The sequence below is a fragment of the Labrus mixtus genome, chromosome 15 (genome assembly GCF_963584025.1).
Source record: "Labrus mixtus chromosome 15, fLabMix1.1, whole genome shotgun sequence".
Lineage (NCBI taxonomy): Eukaryota > Metazoa > Chordata > Actinopteri > Labriformes > Labridae > Labrus > Labrus mixtus.
In genome coordinates, this window is record NC_083626.1 from 7,688,466 (window position 1) to 7,716,067 (window position 27,602).

Here is a 27,602-nt window from a genome sequence, read left to right on the forward strand (position 1 = left end):
GAAAATGGGAAGGTAACCGGGGGATAAAAATCTAACTATGAATGAATTTAAGTTATTTGTTCTTTTAGAAAGAGGAATTTTCCTTTTAATCACAGTGATGATGTGGACAAATAGCCTATCAGTGGTGGTCTTGATTTACAATCTGAAGTCTTCCCAATCCGAGACCGAGACGAGAACTAGACCTTCAAAAAGTGGTCTAGAAACCAGTATTTAGACAAAGACCGATTTATAGTACTACACTAGTTTACCCACCGTCCCGTAACTATCCTTTTCAACTGGGGATGCACCGATGTATCGATTGAACATCCTTATTGGTTAATATCGACCCTGTTGGACCATATGAAAATAATGAAGCATGCACAGATGTCAGTGGTCGATGTGTTTGTGTTGTGCTTCATCAGTTACATGCTGGTAAGCTTTTACATCTTATCTGTTGATTCAGCGAAGAAGTCACCTGATGGACAAACTTATCAAAGTAAAAGCTTTACGTCCCTTGAACTTGCAGAGTTTTTCAGAATGGTAAATCATAAATCATGATAAGAAACATTCAGGGACGATACACAATGTCTGAATGCTGACACTGGTTCCTTCATCCAAGACACGCACACACACATTTTTTGATTTAATTTATTAAGGTGACAATTTCTATATTACACATCTTTTTCATGTACATCAGAAGTTAAACCAGGGAAAAGAAAATATAGTGTTATAGCATTTAAACCTCTTATTAAAACCTCTCTTTTACAAAAGAAACTTTGTTATTGACACCATTTACAACTTGTTTGCATGTACAGGAAAGTGACAGTGGTTTAGTTTTACACTCTGGAGCAACTTCATTATGATATTTACACATGTTCTTATTCACTACATCCCAGGATTTTAATATGTGATCGACCCCAGAACAAGATTAAAACAGCACAGGGTTAAAAAAAAAACAAAACAAAGAATGTAAAGAGGCAACTTCACCGATTCAGTTTTCATCACGATACATTCATTTTGATCACACTCACTGAATCTGTCTCAGTAGTTGTCCTGCATCTTAAATCACAGTTTAAGCCACAATTCATCAGCTTCACGTTTTCTAGATTTGCAACACTGGTGCAGTTTCTTCAAAAGAACATGTCATACTCCTCGAGGTGTGGATACCTGACGACGCCTGAGGGTGAACATAAGGCTACCTGAAGGCTAATGACGGACGCGACAGACCACCTCGGTGGGCTCGTGGAGACAAAAGCACCCAGAGAAGGTGGAGGGAAATGGCTTCTCCTTGACAAACAATCAGCACCTGAGTTTGATGTTCCTCAGTAACCACACCTGTTATTTTCAGTGTTTGATTAACCCAATTCAAAAATAGACGCTCCAAAATGAGCAACCACACAACCGGCTGTTCTTCATTTTACATAAATAAACCGTGTTAATCTTCTTATTGAATGTTTCTGTTGATTAGAAGCATAGGGCCGTATATAAGAAGTGGATGTAGACTCGCGCTTTTAAAAATAATGCCAACGCTAAAGTGTCTAAAAATTGCATTATTTCTGTTGGCCAGCAGGGGGCGACTCCACTGGTTGCAGAAGTAGTCGGATTTTATGCAGAAGATAACACTCCTTCACTTGATTAATAACCTCAGAAAACACTTTTCAGGAGAGTTCAGATGCTAGTTTCAAGCTTTCTTCATGATGTTAATTCTGTAAAATAAATGATAAAGCACAGATGCTTTCGGGCGTGACCACACTGTGTATGACAGATGACTATCAAATGACCTGAAAAATGCCATATTGAGCATTTGATAACTTTAGGCTCCAAAAACGTCAGACGTTGGCGACATCCACCTCTTATATTCTGAACAGGATCAGCTGTTGTGTAAAGACAGATAAACCAAACGTCATGTTTTTGTTCTATATACTGTTCCACAGTCAACACCACAGTAACAAGCCTGACCTTAGTTCTTTAATATTGCTCGGGGAAAGAAAAGTGTTAAAAGAAGAAAGTCTGCCACTAACAGTTTCTAATGCTACATGTGTACAAGGAGCTCGTTTTTTTTTTTGAAGAGTTTTTGCAAAGTTCGCATTCAAAGTGTCGTTTAAAATGTGACCTAAACTGAAGAGAAGGGATTTGGTTTCACTTACATTTGGTTGTTTTTTTGTTGAACATATAAAGTAAGGTACTGAATACGATGCATTGAACACCTTCATTATAAAATACTCTCTCTCTCTCTCCTCCTCATAGATTTCCACCTCAGACCAAACTAAGATTTAAAGAAGGCTGATATTAAAACGTATAAGTTAAAAGTTTCTCCCCGAATACTTGAATCCAATTCTGCACCACAACAACTCCAGCCCTATAAAACTAGGGTCCTCTCGAATGTCCCTCCACTTTTAACAATGACGCTTTAAACACTTTTTCACCATCGTTCAAGATGGAGTCAGTAGCTTTTTCCAAAAAATTTTAATATAGACATGTACAAAAATAATGCCGCTGAGTCATCACTTCTGGGCCTCGATACATGTGTGATAACTGTCTGCAGAGACCCGGGCCTCTGTCTCACTTTTTTTTTCCCCCAGCCAATGACAGCGTACAGGTGAGTGTAGGAGTGGATACAATTCAGCGACATTCAAACCGGACCTGGACCTAGCCGCAAATAAGAGAAAATGTATAATCCTAGTGAGGCAAAACGGCAAGCTCATAAAGCTTGTTCTGGGGAGCCGGTGGCCTGGTGGATGGTGCGCATGCCCCAAGTGCAGAGGGTTCGAGTCTGACCTGTGGCTCCTCTCCCACATGCCGTTCCCCGCTCTCTCTTTTTGCACGATGTCTGGCTCTATCCACTGTCCTGTCTAAATAAAGGCATAAAAAGCCCAAAAGCAAACCTTTAAAAATATAGATTTTTAAATCTAAAACAAGGGTGAACCTTGTGATGGCTTTTGACCGCATACGCAGATGTTTTAGACAGGCAGGTACCAAACACCAACAGCTAGCTTGTGCTAGTGTGGGGTAGCTTGCAGAGTAGGTAAAAACATTAAACGTACACACTACGTCCTGCAGTGTGTGTGTGCTTCAGGAGGAAGGGCTCAGTTTGAATGTTGTGTTTATAAACTGCAGTGAAAAATGCTACTGACTCCACCTTTAAGATGATTCACAGATCAAATACATGACAACCAGAAGCTGTTATATGAAGCCTGTCATCTCGAAGAAGCACCGAGATTGTCTGTTACTAAAGTGTTAAGTTGGAACGCGCCACTCTCGTAAATTCAGAAGTTATATTGTTGCATTTTTCTTTGTTACTGCGTCATTAAAGACAAAATGCACCCTCGTGCCAAAACAGTGAGAAGTTTGAGGATAGGACAATGAGGTGGATAGAAAAGTAAGATGCAACTAATTCAAATGCAACAAACAATCTTAAAGCAACATCAGATTTTTTTTTTGGTGAAACTTATACCTGTTTTTTTTTTGTTTTTTTGTTTTAAGAAATCACATCCTTTCAATCCTGCCTCTCTTCACTTCAGACGCTTTAGTACAGACACACTTAATACAAAGAAATCAGTTTGTCAAAGACGCCTCGACAAGACACTGCTGTGAGATTCAGAGTCCAACACAAAGCCTACCCTGTTGCCTGTCATTAAATGATCACAGGTATGGAGGACACATCTACTGCATTCCCAGATGTCAGAGGGGGAGTTTTTCAGGATCCCATGCATAATGTGGCGCACATTCTGAGACCCAGGAGCAGCGTCGGTGTTTTTGGTTTGAAGAATGTGAAACTCTCAGACCTGCTGCAAGCACAGCGCACACAGTAGACGGAAGAAAAAAAAAAGAAATCCCAGCTCTGCTTTGCAATAACATGCAGGCCACAGTCCGATACACGCACCCGTGGAGGTAACCCTACAGGTGTGTGCATGCATGCAAGCATGGGCACAAACACATCAAACACCACCCGCCTCTTCTGCAGAGGCTCCCTGAATTAAACACTTGTGGTATTTTATTCCTTCAGATTCCTTCTCACTCCTGTCCGAAGCCTTCCGTCTCCTCAATGGCAAACATCAGCTTCTCCTTCAGCTGCTCGTAGCTCTTGTAGGGGGGCAGATCCAGCCTGTTGAAGCTGGGGAATGGAAATACAAAACGTGCTTTAAAATCAGCTTGACGTCAGATTTATAGTAGTCTGGTGGAGGATAATTAAGATGTCCTCTAAACATCACAACACTGTTGTTGTTCAGGGTCCACCATTTACAGACATTAGCCGTTTTCACTAATGCATTCCTGAAAATGTCTGAAGAGTTTCAGGAGAGGCTGCCCCTGACAAGCCTGTTCACATATTCACCACACAGCTAGGAGACTTTCCCTGTAGGACAGCACGGGCAGTCTCAGGAGGTAGGACAAGATAAGGAGGGCGTAGACATGGTGGACAAAGCTACAGCGCCCGACACAATAATGACAGTTTTTTGCTTCTATATCAATGCGATGTGTAATTGGACAAACTCACAGCATCGACCAAGCAGCTTCATTTTAACACAATGACCGAACGTCACAGAAATGTCATCACCCCACCTGCTTACTCACAGTGAATTCTCCTGAATTTTTTCTAACTCACAAATCTGTTCATCCCGACTTCATGCAGACATTTTACATGTGGGCTAGGGTTAAGTCGGGGTGAAAACATAAAGAGTTTGCATTGACACATGCAGCACAACCCGAACATCTTTGCGTCTATATGAAAACACCAATAGACTCGGCTCTGTCACAACCTCAGCAGAAAGTTTGCTTAAACTCACCATGTGTGACTTCTGGGGAGCCAGTTCTCTTTCCCCACCTTCTCAATACAGAACTTCTGGGGACCGTTGCTTCCTGCAGGGAGAAAAAGACAACAAACAGTCAAGGATCTACTTTGTTAAACACTGGCCCGCTTGGAGGACGATAGCCTCTGTACGTGGGGCGTGCACACTAACCACTAGGCTACCAGCGCCCCCCTATGGTGCAAATCTAAGTTCTTAATAAACAAGAGAGAAAAGGTGATGAGGTACATGGAAAATAAAACATAGTTAAAACATTGTCCAGCCAACAGCTTATATACATTTTTAATCGGTGTTCAAACTCAAATGCTAATTTCATAAAGATAACATTGCTTGATATTTTACCCATGAGGTCAGCAAAGCCTCCGACAGGCAGGCGACAGGTCCCGGAGACAAACTGCAGCAACCTCATCCTCTTCTCGTTGTCCATCTCCTTTATAAACTAAAGGACACAAGAACACATTGTGTTAAAATAAATAACTGTCACAAGACAGATGATACATATCATCAGGTATGATTTAGATAAACAGTATAACGGAAAATAAGTGCTGAAAGATGTGCTTTTTAAATCTTGTTTAATGCATCAATAAGCTGTTTTTAATTCATTTCTTTCAGTTTCTGTATGTTCTTCATATCTCACAATCTGCATAACTTAAGAAGTTTCACTCTGCTCATTCACTTTGAACATGGATACCAAATGATTTATATCCCAGATAAGGGTTGCTTGCAGGATGTCTGTTACCTGTACATAAACCCTCAGTATATTTCTGATATCTTTAACGTCTGTTCATTGAACTTAAGTTTGGTGCAAACTAACCTGCCAGAACCAGACGATCTGTTTGCTGCTTCGAGCATAGTGTCTGTAGATTGTGTTCCTCTGCCAGTCTGCAAGGTCGATCTCCTGCATACCACACAGCATCACCTGCAAAAAGACACAGGTTTTCACATTCAGACAACCTCTTAATCGAGCTCAAAACAGTGAAATCAGGTAATATTTCTGAAATAGGAATCCCTCTTCCAAACCGTCCTCACCTCCAGCTCTTTGGCATCAAAGTATTGCAGGTACTGCTGGGGGAGGACCTCGTTGAAGCCTTCAAAGAAAGCCTGCGTCTGCTCCTCCACTCCTCGCGACAGCCGCCACTCTGCTACCATCCTGCAGGGGGAGACATACAGCTGATGACTCCACATCATCAAACACACAAAACCCAACAGTTTTCTGCTCAACTCATTTTAAAAAAAAAACTCCATTCTATCTGAATTCAATCCAAACAAACCCACCTGATGTACTCCTCTTTGTTCTCCTCTGTGACCAGGATGTCTCCTCCTCCTGGTTTCAGCTCGTGGGTGGAGATTTCTCCCAGGATCTCTTTGTCGACAGAAAAGAACATCTCCAGCCCGCACTCCTCGATGTCGTTATCCCTGAAGAAAAGAGTGGACAGTTACAGCCCAACTCTAACGACCAGGGTTGACAAGATCGCAGGATTTTAAACTTACTGGTACCTGTGTTGATACCACAGCAACAAAAAGACAAGTCCTCATTTTTCGGTAATTCATTATTTTTATTTCCAAAAAATTGCAGGCAAACTCCTGCACACTGTCTAAATGTCATGTTCCGAAACACGTTGGCTCTCTCCAGCTTGCAGCAGCCTTTGTTTCAAAATGTGACTGAAGATCTGATGCCATAAGACCATTAAAGTAACGGAGGTCGAGTCGTTTTACAACACATGCTTCTGAAAAGAATCACAACATTGTAACATTTTGACAACCATGGTAACAAACGCAGTCTGTGAACTGACCTTCAGGTAATTAAAAGTTCAACATTAGGTCAGCTGCACATGAGAGCTCAGAAGGTCACGGCCTGTATCTTTCAGAGAGATAGAGCCGCTCTCTGTCTGTTTGGGATTAACAGCTTCCCTGATTGAACACGACTTGCTCTGACTCCCAGGAGATCGAGGTCTAAGATCGATACACTGCTTTTCTACCCCGACTCTCCTCCTCTGACATGCACTAGTTTGACCCGAGACACACAACCCGACAAAAAGGTGAGCTAAGGGAAGCGTGGCTCTTTGTTCAGAATCCAATAATCAATATTAAGCTGAGAGAAGAAGAGCCTGATTTGGACCAGCAGTAAAACCTACACGTCAAGTGTAAGGATGGAGACTATTTATCTATTTCCAGGACGAGAACCGTTAGATATAAGAGGCACTGCTTCATATCAGTTCTCCTCGGCCGAGCTTTAATACTTCTGTGTATGATACAGTTCTCCTGAAACTCATTCCCTCACAAGTTGAAGAGGCACTGAAACACTTAAAAATGATTTTCTATCATTAATACAAAGTCAGTCATTAATACAACTAAAACGGACAAGCACTCAGTGGAGACAGAATTCAGACAAATGTATCTCCAGGTCTGTAGTTTTAGGATAGACTTCATTTTGTTCATTTTGTTTATTGCAAGTTCAACTTTCCCCCCCAAAATATAGACAAACATGGCTACAAATTCAGAGTCAGACGTTTAACCTCCAGGCCATCTAGGTTTTTTTTGGAGAGGTAATTACCCAGAAGTCATCGTGCTGTTGAGCCCTCATACTCTGCTTCACTGTCTTGGTATCCCCATTATAAAAAACGCTGCCTCAAGTGAAGAAAATCTTCAGCACAATTTCTGCTTTCCTCCTGCTTATTGGTTACTGAATTTCAGAAGCAGGTTGGATCTTTAAGATTTGGGGAAGACAAACAAGAGGGTGCCAGATAGTCTAGTGGTTATGTTGCTCGCCCCATGAGGAGGCTATAGTCCTCATCGCAACAGCCAAGGGCTTGAATCTGAACTCTGCCCTTTTCTGCCTGTCATCCCCTACTCTCTCCTCCCAACATTTCCTGTCTCCTTTTCCCAAAAAAGGCAAAAGGCCCAAAAATATCTCTTTAAAAAAGACAAATAATTTCTGGATTAAATGGACATCAGCAGTGAGCAGCGCTTATACAGATAATTCAAATCAGACTTATACAGTCAAGAAGAACTCTGTTGTGTTTAAGAAAAAAAAAGACAAATATCTGAGGTTTCTTTGTTTTATCCAAGAAAACTCAGAGTCAGCCAGCCACAGGTCAGATGATCCACTGAAGCTGCTCTAGGTATATTAAATAATAAAACCAGCACTTTGCCGTCCGCGTGGCTCTGTGTACTCACTTGATCCAAATGAGGGAGTTGTAGAACTCGGGGTCCACTGACTCCAGGTCTTTGAGGGCCAACGGCTTGTTCAGGATGCGCTTGTAAAACGGCAGCGAGAAACCAGTGTCGATGAACTTTCCATGGAAAAGAGCCTGAAGAGACAGAAAGGGTTTTTTTGTTTTTAGATGTTGTTGGGTTTTATTTCAGGAGATGATTCTCTGAATAGAAATAACTAACCATGGCAATGAAGCGTCCTATGAACTTGAAATACTTGAGGTGGTCGGGGTTGATGTAGGAGGCGGGGTTAATCTGGAGGCAGTAGTTATCTTTACCGGCGTATTCGAACAGGCAGTACATGGGGTTCAAAACCTCGTGTGACAACAGGAAGAACCACTCTCTGGAAGAGAGGACAACAGACATGAGACACAGACTCAAAATCACAGATATCGTTTACAAAAGATCTGTGACATCATTCAGAGAACTACCACAAACACAACATCTATGAAACACAATAACACATGTTCTCCACCACGTGAGCACACATTTGAAACCATTTGTGTTCATGGATTTTTTTTTTTTTTTTAAACTCACCTGGCCACGCCTCCGTAGTCGAGGCCTTCTTCTCCAGGGAAGATGATCCAGAGTCTTCTTCTCAGATCCTGAGCGTTGAAGCTCATTATCTAAAACAGAGATTTCTGGTTTAAATACACAACTTTCTTCTCTGGTGATTAATTCAGTCGTTTGTTTGACTCATTGACTTATGACACTTCTATAAACACTCAACACATCCACAGCCAATCACGTCACTTGTCCTGGAAAAAGGCTCTTACTCGAGCAAAACATCAAACTCCGTAAAAAGCAAAAAACTTCATCGGCAAATGTATAATCACAACGTCTGCGTGTTAGAGCGGATCAGTCTACCTGCTGGAAGGAGTCCTCAAACAAGGTTTTTCTTGTCACCGTGATCTTGATGTGTTGAGGCATGGACAGTTGCTAGGGAGAAAAAAAGAAAAAATATCAGATGTGCTTTTAAGCTGATGAACCCAACAAGGTGACAAAATCAAATACAATCCAAGGAGGCTGCAGTGATATGAAGAGCTGTAGTCCTCCAGTGGTAGTTTCCAAATGAGTTTTTAAATGCGTTCGTCCTGCACCTAGGCAGAGTATATCTGTGCCCGGATGGCAGCAGCTTGTACTCTGTATAAAGGAGGTGAGTACAGTCATCTAGGTAACATGCATCGCTAGATTTAATAGAAACTCAGAAAAAAACGATTTAAGGAGAAAAACTCTTGTCATGATCTCACCTGGCACCAGAATCTGAAGTACTGTACTTTGGCTTTAAAGTCTCGAACGTAGGTGATGTGAGGTCCGTTTTCACTGCGAGAGAGAGAGAGAGAGAGAAGCAGAGACCGACTTTTACAATGGTTTGAACATCTTAAAGCATCAACATTATTCTGCTGAGGTAAGACGTAAAAAAAAAAGACGAAGCGCAGAGTCCGCTATATGATGCTATGATGAGAATATCTGCCTTTTTATTCATGCTAAGTATAGTTCAACAGAATCACAATGTCAACAAAAGAGCGGAGAAGAACATCTGTGCAGCAGTCACTGTATATAAACATCACTCCCCCCTCCTATTGGCTCGAGGTGAAATCTCATAATATCCTGCTGCATTCTCACATCAGCTCACTGACTTGCTTCAGAAAAAATACCAGGGGTCTGGGAGGAGAAACTCCGGGTGAAGTCTGAGTGAAAAATGTGTCTGTTTGCGTTCTCACATGCAGCTCCTCCGGGTAATATCAGGTGTTTTTCAGGAGATTTCTGCAAGTGTGAAAGCCCTAACTTCTTAATGCTCACTGATGAGTGTGCTTTTTTTGAAAACCTGACATGATAATTATTGCCATTTTAAAACTTTTCTCTTATATTTGGTATAAAGTATTCAAGCACATGTATATTATTTAAGGTTAGGTTAAACATGTCAGGAATGTTTTGCCCATTGTGCATTGTGCTTCTCTTCCCGTCACTTCATGCGGACACATTCTTCTCTAAAGTCATCAAACCGGTTCATCCGCCCCTGAAACCAAACCAAAGTAATTACCCTTGAGTCATGTTCTGCACATACATTATTATCTTGAGTTATCTGACGTGTTACATCAGAGAGAAGGACAGAATGAAAGCAGGTGAGATCAGGATGACGCGTCATGTGATCTTAAATAGAGACAGAAGAGGTGACGTGTTTCGATTACAATCTGCTGAAACTAAACTACCTGTTGAAGAAGAGTGACCAAGTGAAGTGCTTTATTATTGCTTATTAATATAATTATTATCAAACACCCATTTAACTTAAGGTGATTTTAAATAGATTTTCCCAACACTCTTTTTTCAGGGTTTATTCTTAAGAGTACGTTGGCATTAGCGCGAGGTGGGTTTCCCTGACTGGAAACACATCACTGAATCATCTGTGGCATGCAGACGTGCAGGAAAAACTCAAGCTAAATGTTTATTGACAGCGACTCCAGGCAACGTCCCTCCGAGATGTTATAGTTAATAAGGAGCTACTAATGCACATGACCTCCCTAAAGAAGAGTCTGCTGTGTTTGTCCACATGAATCTGTGGTTTTGGCTTCTTTTGCTGTTAGAGAGAGCTTTAATTTTAACACAATTTATGCAATTCATTTGGGTCCTTATTTAGTGGGCATCCTGGGCTTTTAAGTACAAACAGAGATGTTGATGAGAAAAATAAATCTACCAAAGTGGTCTTGCAGGAAACATGTTTAATGGTATTAAGGGAGGTAATTCATCTAATTCCTAAATGTTTATTGCTTTTTTTCTTCAATGCAGCCTACAGTACTTCCTTCGTGGAGGACAGCGGCTCTTAGCTTCTTTTGTTTTTCCACCTCTGTTTCATACTTTAGGAGCTGGTTACTTCTCTTTGTTCCTCTTTTTGTCGGACAAGGTCACTGACATTAACAGAAAAATGGCATCCATGATCCATGATGCTCTTTTAACCTCCTAGTTATTTAATCACCGGTGTTGCTAAGTAACCGCACTTCTATTTGCAGCAACTAGAAACATATCTAGTTACTTTCAAGATGCAATAATGATGTAACAGTTACGGACATTTAAAAGCATGCGTTACTAGTTACTTTATGTGAAACAGCAGACAACAAATGAAGGTGAAATGACATCGATTCAGCGCATGAGGTTATGTTAATGTCAGCACAGCAGCATCCTGGGACAAAGGGTGTAACACATTATTTTCCCCATGCTTGAGTTTTACATTAAAATTAAGACTGTAGCAGTGAGTTGTCGAATGTGTGCAGGAAAGAAAACTTCTCTCACAAGCATCATCGAGCTAGCCGAGAACGCTTCTACTAAAGTAGCTGACCAGAGACCCAAACGGTGACATATTTCATATCAACAGTTGAGTCTGTCGCCTTCAGAGATCTAATCAGTAAAATACCTACAAACTGAAAATGACTTCAGTGTTATTTGAAATGTGTGCAACACTAAATAATGTAAAAAATGAATACGAGGAGTGAAGCAGAAAATGTAGCGCTGAAGTTACTTTCCCAAGTTACTAGTAACTGTTAATCACACCCTGTTTTTATTTAAATGTGCTTCATCCAGTAAGATAATTAATAATTTATCTGATTGTCCTTTGAAAGCACGCCATTTTGTTTGATTCTGCTCTGAAGTTTTAGATTTTTATGCCTGCTTGGTACAAAGCAGCAGTCCATAAAGCCAACCAATGAATGGATGTCTCTTTAAGTGAGAAAGTTACACTGAATTGGCAGCTTCACATCTCAACCTTTCGATATAGCAGAGAAGAAAATGTTAGAGGACTTACAGCGAGGATTTTCCGGTGCGAGGGTCGATGTAGGTGGTCGTTCTTCTGTTGTGGTCTACGAAGTAAGGGATACCGTCTACAGTGAACCTCATCTCCCAGCCCTCAGGTAGAGGCTTATCATTGAGCAACCTGAAAGAAAATTCAATTACATTGACATTAAGTAAACTGTCACATTAAGCGAACCCCCCCTCCAAAAACACAACACACACACACTTACCCTTGTGTTCGTGGGTCCTCCCACTGTGTTGCCCTCGTAGGGTGATGTACAAAATAAACTCTGCCATTTGAATCAGTTCTCTTCTCTAAAAATAACAACAAACAAAAACACAGTCACGATCACATAATAAGGGTTCAGACAACTGTTAGGCAGTTCATTAAAATAAATTACTACCTTTAAAAAGCTTCACTTATTCAAAGATTGTGAAGTTTTAAGATATTACACTGCAGGAGAATTTGGGTAGCATCACACACATCCTAACAGATATTCTTCTCCATGATGCCAAGCATGCACACACTACGAGATATGGAAATCATGGCACATCACAGAATACAGGATTTCACTAAGATGATGGTACCCATTGGAGGAACACACCACCTCAAGTGAGGTGTCTGCAGTTAAATTTGCATTAATATTGTGTTGTGTAGAGAGGACTAAAACATTAAAAAAAACAAAAAAAACAAAGACGTTTTGGTGAAGAAATATCTCTCCAATGGATACAGTTGTCCGGTGCACCTGTGTGGGTTGCATCTTGCAGCCAGTCATCTCTACTGTCCTCTTATTAATGTCCTGCCTCGTCTCTCGTGGTTATTGTAGTCACACATGACTTCCTCCAGACCCTTTCATGGCTTTATCGTCCATATTTTAAATCAGAAAAATCAAACGTGTTTCAAATAATTTGGAGCATCCCCAATGATCTCCGAGCAGATCTTTGACGTTAAGATTGGATCTTTAAACGACTCACACCACAAGGTAATCTGGGAAGATAATCAGTTCGGAGCAGCCTTGAGTCGGGAACGACCCCGGGAGTGTTGGGAAGGAGGAATCAGACCTCAAATCAGGACTATCCTGCAGTCTGAGCCAGATTAAAAAAACCTTCATTTTATCGATCCTATGATCCTATCCTATTTTATGACCGAGGAGGGAAAGGGGGACATGGCTTCCTGTTTTTACATCACACATTTCATATCTTGTTAGTTTTTAAACTTTTACTCATGTGTAAGATTATAACCTGGCATCACTCCTTAATTTAGCAATCCATGGCTGAGATGACTTTGCACAAAAGGAGGTCTAAAGTTACACAGCTTCTAGAACTTTTCCGAAAATATATTTCCTTTGCTACATTTTAAAATAAGAAAGTTAAGTGGATTATTTTAACACACACGAGTAAAATCAAAGTCTCAGAAGGCTCTGCATTAAAGATCTTACCCCATCCATGTGGCAGAGGCCCGAGAGGATCAAACTCCTTATTCTGAGTGGCTGCAGCCTGGTCCTGTAGCTGCACATCGGAGAATCAGAATTATTGCCATGAATCAGAATGACATGGATGACAGCTGAAGTGTTTGAAGTAGGGTACAGTGAGCTTTGATGGCAGTAAATGTTTGAGGTGTCATAAAGAGTCCAAGAGGTCTCGTTTGCAAAACTCTCTTATGGTTGTGATGCATTTCGTTTTATCCATAACAAAAACCAGCAGGCTGATGAGTCAATGCTCGTCAGATTATAAACGCCCACATGACCTCGTGGTGTCACAGCAACAGATACAAAGGAAGTCTCACCCCAAATATGAACCTCTGGTTGAACTGCTGCATGGCGCCCTGCAGCTGGCTGCGCTGGTGCTGCCACTGCTCGTAGTTACGCACCGACTCCACCGTGGGGCGCTGCCACGTGGTGGTTCTTGTGATGTGATCGACAAAGTAGACCCGCCCCATCTGGTCGACGCGACGCTCCCACCTGAGGAGGAACGACAGGATTGTTTCAGCTACTAAAAGCTTTTCAGTTTATGTGAGTCATCATGTAGTTGAAACACACAGATACTTTGAAAATGAAGAACTTTTGAACGGCTATATTTAATTTAAGATGATCCCTGACAACTGAAAAGATAACGGTAAAAGTTAAGCATTTCCCAAACAGACAGACTTTATCTGCCTTCAGGTCGTAGATACAGGACTCTGACATGGAAGAGGGCATGTTTTAAAAAAGAGCTTTGTCCCCTCTAACTTTTAAAGCTCTTAACAAGCTTCCACTCTGACTGTTGTTTTGGCTTCTTTGATTTCTGTAACACCGTTTTTGTGATTCTTCCTGTTACGTGTTTATATGTGTGTCCATGTGTGTCCACAATGACAGGATTAAGCTCGTGATGGAGGGTTAAAAAAACAGACAAAATACGGTGTTATGGCATCCACATTAACTGATTCAAGCAGGAGGGTGTCGGACAAAGCTACATCAGTTCATGCGTCACAGCTTAATAGTCACATAAAAATTTTAATGTAGTGGGTGAACAGGTCACAGAAACTAGCTGCATAGTGCTCCGAGTTAATTATATCCACAGGTTCAAAATGAAAGGTAAAATATGGACCTCATGACTTAGAGTTCAGAATTTTACAGCTCAGATAATGACCTAACACAACAAACATGACTGGCAGACCGCCTGTGAAATGACTTTATGCCTCTCCATGTAATAAAACACTTAAAGAGTACACAAAGCATGCCATCAAAATCCAGTGATGTTTTAGAGTGAGGTAGAGATGATGAGGATTATTCTGCTCAGGTGTGGTTAGCAAAACTGGTAGATGCACAATATGTGTGAGAAAGTTGAAGGACACAGCTTCTGTTATAATCATTAATAAAAGGCATGATGCAGAGTCTTTTTATCTTTACCATGAGAAACTGTTTTCATTTTAGAATTAAAAAAGGGTGGGAGGGGGGGGGGGAAACTTGCCGAAATAAACTACCTGTGTGTGATTAAACAGAGAAAAGACGGAAGGGGGAGGAGTTTTTACCCAGGGGGCAGCGGGTCAGGGCGTTCCCACGTCGTTCTCTTCTCCACGTGATCAACGAAATACAACCGTCCGTTCTGATCCACCCTCTGCTCCCACCTGAGATCAAACAACAGCAGTAAAACATTATGTAACGCTAAGCCATTAAGGTTATCTGTGGATGTCAGAGCAGCCATTACATCATGAGTCATCCTCCTAAAGTCACAGTGTTGTCACGGTGACGGCACTGACACAGCAGTAATGACACTGGAGTCAGTTAGACACAAACGTAGTGACAGTGTATAATGGCGTAAGTGTGTTGGGTTTACTCATGTAAGGACACAGCTGTGTGGTGTTCTATGTACTTGAAAGCCACATGTCTGTCGTCCTGTTCATAATGACGAGCTCTGCGTGTCCGACAACATGTTTCCCACACTTGTCAATAACCCTGTAGTCCTAGCTGCTTTGTTAATATTTTCATAAGGATTTCAGCAAAGTTGAGCAAACACTCAAAGTGAAATTGAAACCAAACCAACTGGAAAAGCAACATTATTCTGGTCCTCAGCGTTCGTCTCTGTGCGTCTGTCTGTGCATTAAGAAGAGAGCCAAAAAGAAGCGCTCAAAGATTCTGTCTTTTTGTAGCGTCAGATTCTGTCTTTTTGTAGGGTAAATTTTTTCTCAGTATGACTTTTTGCTCAAAGATTAGCTTTTTATTTAGGATTTATTTTGGGGGGTTTTATGCCTTTATGTTAGAGGTAGGACAGTGGATAGAGTCATAAATCAGGGACAGAGAGAGTGGGGAATGACAAGCGGGAAAGGAGCCACAGGTTGGATTTGAATCTGGGCCGCCCGCTTGGAGGACTACATTGGGTGCGGGCTCTGACAACTAGACTACCTGCAACCCTCGAAATATTACCCTTCTTTGAGCTCTACTTTTTAGCTTGTCCTGTGTCTTTGCCATGCTGGCAATCCTGTCTCAGTCTAACTTTTAGACAACGTAACAACAGGCCAAGCGCCATCCTGTCAGCTACTTACCTAACTAGGCGTAACTTGTATCGTTCATAAACGGAGGGAAGGATGAGTAAATGAGAGTTTACCCAGGGGGCAGCGGTGCGGCATTGACAGCGGGGACTCTGGGAGTGACAGCCGGGGTGATGCTGCTAGTTGGCTGTCTGGTTGCCGTGGCTCCAGAGTTCCTGTCTGATCCCGGCGATGGACTCGAGTCCGGAGCTGATGAGGCCGCCGTTCGCACGGGTGTATCAGGAACTGACTGACCATCACTAGTATCAGCAGCAGAGCCGTTACTGGATAATGCTGGGGAAGGAATAAGAGAGCTCAGGGTCAAATCTTACATCCTTAGACCAAGAGAGTAAATACAGATAAATAACTAAACAAGAGTTAGACACAAATATAATATCATTTACCAAGGTGAGCTGGCTGCAGCTTCATTTGTCTTGATGTTAGACCAGTGTTTGTCTTCAGAGACTTAATACTACCATATTTTTTTCCAGTAGTTAGCTGTGTATGCTCCAGCTGAATAAATGTTTGTCATTGGTTGGATTGTTGTAAAGTCAAGAGTCGGCGCAGCGAGACGAGCACTTGATCTTTGATTCTCTCCTGTCCTGAGTTGAACAGTGTCTGAACAGATCAAACCTTTCCAACAGTAAAAGTCTCACCTGGTGAAGAGTTGGGTCTTCGGGGGGTTGGAGGAGGAGGTCTTGAGGGTCGGGGAGGTCTGAGAGGCCTTGAGCCCCCTGATGACACAGAGGGAGACCCTGTGTTGCTTGCTGACCTCCGACCTGCAGGAGATGACCTGTGCTCTACACCGTCAACGGCTGGAGAGCTGTCTCGACTCCGCCTGCAGGGAGGAAGAAGGGAAAGAAAATGAGGAACAAGGACTGTGATAGAAAGTCTAGCAGGGACGGGAATCACATTTTTTTTTTTGTTTTTACCTTATAGCATGATCGTCGTTAGGTTCATTCAGGGTTTCCCCATTTGATGTACCTGAGGTAAAAAATGACAACAGCACTGATTAAGCAGAAAAAAAAAATTTTTGTTCATCCTGATGATATGGAAACAAACTTTTGCTGGTTTAACAAATAAATGATACCAACCATTTTAAATACACTCATAAATATCCTCATGTTCTGTCTACCTGGGAACCCCACGTGCAGCAGAGTAACTGTTGTCACTGTATTTTTAACAGTTAATCCTGAACTTAAAATAGTCACGCTTGCCTGCTCCTGCATGCTTCTATAAGACTCAGCTCAGCTCTGCTGTGTGACTCACTGTGATTGTTGGCTTCGGCGGTAGCGAACATCTCGGGGTCGACGGTCATGCCGTCCAAGCAGACAGACAGGTCGCCCACCACGTCTGTCTGCTCTCTGTCTGCACACAGCTGTAAGGTCTGCACCACCTCAGAGACTGCAGGGAGGACACAAATAAAGGATGGTCAGAGAGTCGGGGGAAAGATGACAACTGAAATATATCGCCTGCTATTAATGACGCTGGTATAACTTGAGCCAATCTGTATTCAGATACATTGTCCCTTCAAATCTAATCTAAAAAAAAATGTCCTTTACCTCGCTCAGTGTAGAGAGAATTTAAATTACAATCAAATTGTCTGGATTAAAGACAGGTACAAATACTGCTTCTGCTCTTTTCTGATTGAATGTTAATCATTAGTAACAAATACAAAACATGTTCAAATCTGAAAAACAAACATTTAAAGTGCAGACTTCTGGGGATCAGTGTTTACATTCATGATCTGACATGTACCATCAGACACCTCTCTTGACATGTGATTGTTACCCAGATTTCACTGTCATTAGCACTGCTGGAGAGCGTCCATGCATTAAAAGTGAGGAGGCACAGAAGTGAATGGAGTCTTCATGAGAATCAAGAGCTATAAAAATACCAAAGTAAAGAGGGTGACAAAAGAGCCTCTTCACAAGAGTTGAGTGACTCACTGCCTCTTTGTGTTAGTAGAAACCACTTCTGATCTGTACATGTTCTCATTAAACCGTCTGTATTTTAGCTTTGCTGGACTGCTGCTTCAATTTATTGCTTCATTTGACAACATTTACAACCAACACTGATTGGAAAGCTGCCTAAAATGTGACATTTCACCTTCAAGGGTTTACAGGACTAAAAGAGGCATTACATCCTTTGTACAGCGCAGTATTCAGCTGCTTAAGGCAAATTCCCCTAGGGGCAATAAAGGTTTCATTCATGACACCCTGTGTGTGTGTGTGTGTGTTTATCATTGACTTACTTTTCATGTCGTTGGACTTGAGCGTTTCACTGATTTTCAGTGTGGCCATGCCGAGCATCGCGTCTGACTTCAGGGTCTGATGACTCCACACCCGGAACACGAGTTTGCTGAACGGGGTCACGATCCTGTGCAGAGGAAGAAAGAAAAATCACCTGATTGCACAATGTACTGACGTTCTAAGGAGACAGAAGGAGCGACGCTCTGCTCCTCTTAATTTCTCATCTAACTATCAAGGAATTGAACATTTCCTACATCACAGTTTGTGTCAGCGCTATTCCATCTTTGATTTGTTTTAAGATGTATTTTTGAAGCATTTTGAGCTTAAGTGATGGACAGGACAGTGGATAGAGTTGGAAATCAGAGAGGGGGAGAGAGAGAGACAGAGACAGAGAGAGAAGGGAATGAGTTGCAGGAAAGTAGCCACATATCAGACTTCAACTCAGGCTGCCCGCTTTGAGAACTACAGCCTCTGGTCTGTACATGGGAGAAGTGAACTAACCACTAGGCCACCGGCGTCCCTATTTCCTTTTTTCACCACAACACGATAATGTTAAAGGACAACATTTTACTCATCAATACAGCAGAAATCAAGTATATCCAAATTTGCTGCAAAAAAGGAAAATCAGCAGCTATGATTTGAAGGCATTTATGGGCATTTCCTCTGCTGTCTTCGTTGGTGTTTCAGAGTTTGATAGTTTGCAATCAGCAGCAGAGGCTGATTAAAGGGAAAGTGTCGTTATTTTCCTGAAAGCAACTCCCTAAGACAATAAAGTTCAAAAGCTATTCGAGGACAGCAAGTGTCCATGACCATCACTATGACGGTCGTTTAGATAACTGGCACCCTCAGCAGCCCCGGGACAAAAACATTTGTGGACACACGGGCTCAGGTCGGATTACATCCCATAGTAAACACTTGTTATGTAATAGCTCTGCACCCGTGGGTCCAAGAGAAACTGTAGGAGAAGTCTATATTAAGATGGACGCTGTGCACGGCAGAGGATCGTGGACGGGCTAAAATTAAGAGGACATTTGATGTGTGAAAATGTTGGGACTGTGCGAGTGCACTCAGTGTGCAGCATATGTTTCGAAACAGGATTCCTGTAGATGAACCGGACACACTCTCTCACCAGCGTGTTGCATTTTGCTGCCATGTGCCAATCACTCAGAGAAAACATATCTGTTCTTAAAACTGTTCAAACACAAGTTATCCTGCACCTGAGTGACACTACAGACAAAAAAAATAATCTTTCTGGGAAACACAGCGAGGATGAGTCAGTCAGAGAGAAAATTGCTGCAGGCCTGACAACGAGACAGATCACATCTTACACCAGCAGTTTTGCACCATTATAAGGAAGTTAACTTTTGATATGCTCTGTAGAAACTCCCCTTTTCTGTAAGTGAGTTATGAAATGCAACGTTAAACTCCTGAGTCAGCACTGTCATCCAAGAGATGTCTCTTCCAAACCTCCAAGCCAAACCTCAAAATAACCACACTCATTATGATAACCACATGATCCAAACTCTGGGGGGGGGGGGGGGGGGGGAACAAGAAACCTCACAGCTTACACAGTTCAAACACCAAGACCCTCAACAGATTTGAATACTGTAAAACTTACCCTCTACCATCAGGGTGTGAATGTGTAGGTGTGACCTGTGGTGTAAAAGCACTTTGAGTAGTCAGAAGACTAGAAAACAAATATACAAGCTCAAGTCCATTCACCATTCACCAGAGTCTGAAGGATGTAAATATTTGCTGCCATGCACTGGTGCTGATTATTGAGTGCTGTATACTCTAAAATATAGTCGTAATAATCTTCACAACATTCAGGAGAAGAAGACATAAAGCTGCTGTTACTGATAAAACTTCTTGTTCTAAAGCCTTTAACTCCAGTGTGTCTCGGCTGCTGTGTCTATAACGCTCAGAAGCCCAAGGACAAGAGTTTTAGTTCCTAGAACAGTGGGTTCAATTCACCATATGCTGTAATTAAAAAGAGACAAAAGTCCTGATATTTCCTTTCAAATCTTTAAAGTATAAATGTGACAGCTTCTGTAAAATAACAGAGAGTGATGTTTTGAGCTTCCTGGAATACCAGACAGGTGACATTTAACAAAACAGGGTGACTAATAAGAAAGGTTAGATGTCTATCAAGGCTCAGGAAAGGTTTCTGTTCAAAGTCATCATTGTGTTAGAAATCACTTTGTGATTTGTAGGATGCAGGCTGCAGAACAAAGTCTTCGACACAGATCTGGATGTATGAAAAATATAATCTGTTTGCAGTGAAGTACTGAGGGATCACAAATGTGACTGAATGTCATGCGGGCTTTTGGTAATCTCGGCTAGACTTTGACTCACACAGTGAGCGGCTGCTTCCATTTGGGACTGTGGGTGTTGTTGCATTTCTCTGTTTTCTTGGACTGGCCGTCGACCGTCACTTCCACATACGGACTGGGACCAAACCAGTTCTTCTTGTTCTCTTTTAGTTTCGCTGATAGCACTGAAACAAGAAGATATGGAGAGGAGAGAGGGCAGAAGAGGAGTCAGTCACGTCGGAGAGAAAGACGAGGAGGAAACAAATAAGTCAAGGAACAAGGATGCGACATGTTTAACACGTTTTGTTTTCAGTTTAAAGCAGACAAAGGAAATGAAAGCAATGAATCCAATAGAGCTTTCTCATACATACAAAGGCCGGTTTGTATGATTAAACAAAAGTGACCTCACTTTGAATGCGAGCTGAAAACTGTGTGAAAAACCACAACTACATGTTTTCATCTTGATGATGCCTACAAAGACTCACCGATGATTTGTAGCTGCGCCTTCATTGGGTGTCCATTGGAGGTGCCCGGCTTGGTGACTCCACTGGCCATGACATAGGGCTGGGTTAAAAGCCTGCAGCACAGACAAACACGTCATTAGCCGGATGACAAATTGGCTTCTAACGCTGCCTCCCATTAGCAGAAAACACATTAGGTCATTTAGATCATGGTATGACACACCTGTAGGAATATTACAAAGACAAATACACGTTTCTACCTGTACTGTACCTACTGTAGTCAGTAATAATACAAATTTCTCCTTCATCAGGGACAACAAATGGAAATTAACTAGTTAGCTAAATCTGGTATAAAGTATCTCTTCTCTTCTTAGACTAATGGGTTTTTTTGTACACTGTCCCTGATTCAAATAAACTAATGAACACAAACAAATCAATCAAACCCCCAGTTTAATTTTGGTATAACAATGACGCATGATTCATCTTTCAGAAAAGAGGGTCTGCCAAATGAGCGTGATATAAATTATTCTGAAGCATGAACTCTAATAGATGAAGAGTCTACAATTAACTATATTGTGTTACGTACCTGGAACTGTTCCTGAACAATAAGTCAGATAGACTGAATCAACAATATCACATCGAACAACATGGCTTCTCTGTTACAGTGACTTTGTCAAGGTTGTCATGTGACAGACAGACAGGGGAGGAAGAAGACAGAGGAAGGCTGAGGAAGACGCAGGAAAGTAACCGAAGCGTCATTTCAGGCAGTTTTTTTTTTTATCATCAAACAAGAGACAAAAAAACAACAACTTTGCTGCACTTTCAAGTTACACTTGGAATTCATTGTCCGTCATAATCCTCTCGGCAAAGGAAGAGGAAAAGAACATTTATTTTTTATCAGAGATCTTCTCTTTCAATAAATTTTAACAAGGTGCACCCACTTAGTTGTGTCTTATCTGCTCTCTGTTTTCTCCAGACCTGGCGTTTTCCAGTTTATCTTTGTGGGGAGCGAAAAGATAAAAGCTTCTCAAAGGAAGGAAAGAGGATGATGCATTCCCTGTGCCGAGGGCTCTGTTGACCCCGGGTCACACTGAACTGCAAGCTGACCTGCACGCCGAGAGGAGATGAGACTTTAGGAACAATCATCTGACTATTGACTCTTACTGACTACTCAAAGTGCTTTTACACCGCAGGTCACACCAACACATTCACACACTGATGGCTGCTGAGTAAAGTGACCATCAGAAGTCACTAATCCATTCATACACTCATCACATACGGCACGACAAAGCAGCAGGAGCAACTTGGGGTTAAGTGTCTTACCCAAGGACACATCAGACATGTGGCTTCAGGAGCTGGGGATCAAACCCCCGACCTTCAGACAACCGACTCTACCACTGAGCCACAGCCGTGCTCTACAACCTGTGCTCATGTTTCTGCTCTGTGTCTAAACCAAATACACCTGTCTGCAAACTCAACTGTTTACACAACTGTCAACAACTTCATTAACAGAGGTTGTACCTTTGCTTGTCTGAACAGTATTTACTTTGTATTGTTAATCGGACCTGTTCTATAACCTTGCAAGGAGACATTTTAATGATTACGGTATGTATCAGCATAACTAAAATCCTCTTTGCAAACACATTTTTTAAATAGCTGTCCACACAGGCTCTAAATGTTCCTCCTCCATCCTTTATCATCAGGTTTAGCAGCCAAACCAAGACTTCCATTTCTTCCCTAGTTTGTTATCTTCCTACATTTCCCAGAATGCCACAAAGAAAACCCCATAAAGGATCACAGTTCAGCTGCAATGAAATGTGAACATAAAGCTCTAAACATTGGAAATAACTTTAATCATCGAGGTTGCTTTGCTAATTCAGAGCTAAAGGGGACATTTAAGTAAATGATAAATGGACTTGAGCTTGTATAGCTCTTTTCTAGTCTTTTGACTACTCAGAGCGTAGAAAAGTAACTAATCCCATTCATACACATTCAAACACAGCAGACGAAGCAGCAGGAGCAACTTGAGGTTAAGTGTCTTGCCCGAGGACACATCAGACATGTGGCTGGAGCAGGGGATCAAACCCCCGACCTTCTGCTTGAGAGACGACCGACTCTACCAACTGAGCCAGTCGCCCCATTTATGTTGAAATGTGTGTTTGTATTCTCTTGTAATGAATTGTTGGTGGTTTAACAATTTCAGCTGGTGTAGCCACAGGTCTCACCACCTACTCCCTCATGAGAAACCACAAAACCAAGTTTCTGATATTTTCCAACCAATCAGATTTATTTAAATGAAAGATTTTGCCGTTTGGACCTCAGACAGTGATTGACCTGTGGCTTCTTTTCCTGCATGTCATACCTCACTCTCTCGCTCCCTGATTTCTGACTCTATCCACTCTGAACTCTTGACTCTCTTAATTAAAAGGCATGAAAAGCCCCAAAACAAACCTTTAAATTACAAAAAATCAGCTTGACAGTAAAAAAAAAAAAAAAAGTCTTGTCAACAAATGGGAGCTCTTAAAATACAATGCGCCGTCTTGCAGGTTGAGGAATCAGGTCCTGCAATCCTACCTAGAATCTGGTCTGCTACCTTGATGCGTCACTGAATAATGAATGTTCCTCAGTCTGTCTCGTCCACGATGTGCATGGCAGAGCAGGAGAAAGTGACGAGCTTCTGGGTAAACTTTCCCCTTCGGCTCCTGCTTTAGTCTCTGTCAATAATTAATTGCAACTGCTGACACTGCAGGCCTACAAGCAGGCGGACTACGTCTTGTAGATGAAGGTGCTCACTAACAGAGCTGAAAAACACCTCACCAAACACAGGCCTGAAAATGGTGACTGGTGAGGCAATGAGGCATTTTAAATCAAATTTAGGCTCAAATTACTCTCTACTGAGTATGTTAATAAGATTAAAGGGTCAAAAAGGTTCCTCTCTGTGATGCTTTAAGGAAACCGCACCGAAGACATTGGATATCATCGATCACTCTCCACACTTTGGGAACCAACAGGTGCATTCAAAACATATGGGTGAAATGTGAAACCAATCAGTAGTCGTAGTCGTAGGCTGTTTTACGGATGCAATAAATTCATTTTATTTTTAGCTGAAACCAAATATGGGCTTCTCATGGTTGTTAGGAATAATATAACCTATCATTTTGCGTTGTGGCATAAAGGCAAAGAGATGGGCGATGTAGTTTCTCACAGCTCTTTAAAGCCTGGTAGATCATGTTTTTTCATCGTATTGTCTTCTTCTGAAAGTGCAGGAAACGTGCACATCCTAAAAACATGTCACCACAGCAATCACAAGCTGCGTTCTGCAAGACAAACTATTTAAAACTTCATTTTCTTTTGAATGAAGCATCTATATTCTGCAACTTGGATTTAAAAAATGGAATTATTTAATATATGCACACATCAGAAAATAAGTAAACTGCAACAAAATAAACCCGATAGAGCTATCGGTACACAGATTGTGAAAATCAGGGCTGACATCAATAAAGAAAAAATAACTACTAAGCCGATAACTATATGTCACTTGAACATGTCTTACAAACTGCATGTTGCTGATCTTTGTTTGACCATGAAAACAAATCAGAGTTTGTCCAACAGGTGACTTCTTCTGTCCAATTAAAAAACCTCTTCTCCCCGAGCCAACGGTTAGCGGGACTCAACACAACAGATAAACATCAGCCACTGACATCGATGCATGCCACAAAACTGGCCCATGGGCCGATGCCTGCCAACAGAGCTGATTTCCTCCATATATTCTGGTCTCAAATAACCCATCCCTTATGGGACACATTTACAGAAAACATTTCCTAATGACGTCCCACAGACATGTAAAATCCGCCGCCAGGGGGCTCTCAATGAAAACAATAACAAAAGATGATGTTGAGTCTGGCGGGGAATCATGGGAGTGATTCTCTCTGTTGTAAACATTGTTAGATATTTTGTAAAACATTTCCCACAACAACCTGGCTCTTAGGACAGCATGCCGGCCTCCCCCTGTTCAGACAACAGTGGCAGCCGAAGACACAAACCAACAACACAGCCGACCTCGCCGAGTAGACGACCAACGACTGTGACAAATAGATCTTTGTTTTCTCTCTTCCTTTGCTGATCTGTTTCTCCCACATTACTTTCACAATGAAGCAAGGAGACAAAAGTATGCAATCAGAACAGCTGCTGCTTCCAGGACACTAAAAAGAAGGATGGGTCGTACTTCACAACAGGAATGTAGACAATAGACATCGAGCCGTTGTGCTTGAATCAGCAAAAATATTTCCTTTCAACCGGTTCACTCAATTCTACCATGAAGATATATACGATCCTTCTTAGTAACTTATGTTTACTCAAATTATTTATCATAGTTTCGGGGTGGCTCCAATTATTTTCTTAAAGTTTCTTGTTTTGTGTTTTGTAAATTGTGTAACTTTAAATACAAAACCAAACTTCTAGTTTATTCATATCTTAGATTAAATCAAGTTTGACTCTTCATGAGAGAACATGAAGCTAGCTCAGGAACATACGATCTTTTATGAATGGGATCATTTTGCTGAGATATACAAAATCCTTAAAGAAGATAACTGGTTGGTTTAATCATTTAGAAGTAAAAAGGAGAAGTTACATCTTTAAATTATAGGATAGATAGAAAATGAAATGCTGCTTATTTTAAGTAAAAATACAAACTTTTTAATTCAAAAGGACCAAACGGAAACAATGTAACTACAGAGAACAATTCTGAATAACATTTAAAACACTAAATTGGGAATTTAAAGGGACAGAAAAGTGGAAAATTAGAGAAAACTGTTGAAATATGAAAATATTTTAGTTGTTCTCTTTAAATTTTAGGTATAAAACATTTCTGTATTAATGCTTTGTGTCTTTTCCTGAGTTTATGATGCCAAACATGAACATCACATATCATAAATGCTGAAATGAACGCGTGACTTTAATAGGATTTTAAAAAGATCTGAGAGAAGCAAATGAAAAACAACTCCAGATTTAATTCACCTGAAGTTATTGACAGCGATCACCTGTTAGTAATCTGTGTCCCTCTACATGTCCGTCGTGGTCTGTTGATCATTTCATTATTACATAATTTAATCTCACTGGAGAGCGGGCTAGCTGAGTTAGCCGCGCAGTTATGAGCAGTATGTGCTGGTTAGCTCGCAGACATCACATCTACAGGCTGTTTGTTGTCAGTGTTTATATTTACAGTCTCTCAGGAGTTTCTCAGTACGTGTTGAACATCAGCTGGGCAACACTTCCTCTGACAGCCTGCTGCCATCACAGTCAAGCTAACTCCCTGTTAGCATGTTAGCTCGTGTCATCATCATGGCTGTCTGCTAAATCTAAAGTCCAACAGCTGTGAAAAACAAACAGACCACACACGTGGTAAACATGGCGTCTGTCACGTACCCGAATCCGAAGCGGAGTTGTGAAAACCAAATCCCCAGCTGTCGGTGTGCAGAATGTTTTTTTGGGGTTTCACTCTCGGTCTTCACTTTGAGGAAGAAGAAACTTCCACCATCTTCGTAGGCGCACGTCACTCGCGTCACGTGACCGAAACAAGGTGGGGCGCGACACTTTTGCCCCCGCTGCGCTGTGATTGGCCCAGAGTTGGGTCAGGATGGACCAATAGGTGAGCAGTAAACATGCTGATGCGTTTAAGGCCCGCGTTCGAACCATGTAAATGAGATAGGCGTGAAAATCGTGAATCGTTTTAAGAGTCAATATTTTAACAGTCTGACCTCAATAGAATAAACAAATATATATTTAAATAAACAAAAAATGGTTTTACTCGTTTTACTACGAAAAATGCCTTTTTTTTCTTTCAGTGTAATTTAACTAATTAAGTAATTTAATTACTAAACTTTTTTATTTTTTCTTATAAGTTGTGCATTTAAAGCCAAAGCTTATTGTATTAATGGTTATTGCTAGTGATTAAACTATTACGTATCATGTAGGCCCAAACTCCAACGGTGGTAAGGTCAACCATTTTTATTCCACTTGGGATAAATTAGAATAGAATAGAATAGAATTACTTTATTGATCCCAAACTGGAAATTGTGGCGTTACAGCAGCAGGTTATCCAAACACACAATATTAGCAAAAAAACACAATATTAGCAAATTTAAACACAATATAATATTAAATACAAAGTAAATAAGCACTAAAAATATCAAAACTAAGAATGGGAATATATACAACCAGGATTTAACTAAGCATTACTAGTTTTAAATATGAAAATATTAAATACAACATACTTTGCTGGAGATAGATGTAAATGTGCAAAAACAGAGTTGTAAATGGACCGTATTGACATGGGGAGCTGTCCAGAGCTGTGCAATCAGTGATACACAAGTTAAAGTATGTTACTTCTTAAATGCATTTTATTTGAGGGACTCTGAGGCGCTATAAAGTCCCCCTGGCAACTAAAAATGTATTTAAGAAGTCATGTATCCCAAGTGCATTAAACATCCTCAATTTTACAACTGATGAGAACTGAACTTTGATATGAACTGTTTTTAATGTGTAAATGTAGCTGCTATGTTTTTCTGTGTTATTGACTGCCTGAATGTCTTGTATGCTGGTCTATGTATCTGGGGGGCTTGAGGCAAATTTCCACCTCTGGTGGACAATAAAGATTTATTCTATTCTATTTAATTTTAAGAGTCATTTTTGTGACTGAGTAGTGGAATTACAATTCAACACACCAATTTATATATGTATTTGCTACAGAAACATTTAGGGAAAAACACAAAAGCAGAAGAAGACAAAGAACA

The 27,602-nt window shown here is 41.2% G+C and overlaps 1 protein-coding gene across 1 annotated transcript; it reads right to left on the reverse strand.

The window, feature by feature from the left end:
• Positions 1–1,925: 1,925 nt before the first annotated feature.
• itchb (itchy E3 ubiquitin protein ligase b) lies at positions 1,926–26,378 on the reverse strand. The gene is made up of 24 exons (XM_061058703.1): positions 26,236–26,378; positions 20,836–20,927; positions 20,394–20,535; positions 18,041–18,165; positions 17,056–17,190; positions 16,719–16,770; positions 16,443–16,624; positions 15,864–16,080; positions 14,791–14,886; positions 13,567–13,741; positions 13,220–13,289; positions 12,011–12,095; positions 11,794–11,922; positions 9,248–9,320; positions 8,865–8,936; positions 8,535–8,623; positions 8,181–8,340; positions 7,962–8,095; positions 6,060–6,200; positions 5,814–5,934; positions 5,599–5,703; positions 5,127–5,223; positions 4,764–4,836; positions 1,926–4,093 (listed from the first exon to the last, which is right to left on the reverse strand). Exons 2-24 carry the CDS (start codon positions 20,903–20,905, stop codon positions 3,994–3,996), a joined length of 2,643 nt encoding a protein of 880 aa, XP_060914686.1. The 5' UTR covers positions 20,906–20,927; positions 26,236–26,378; the 3' UTR covers positions 1,926–3,993.
• Between the last annotated feature and the right edge of the window lie 1,224 nt (positions 26,379–27,602).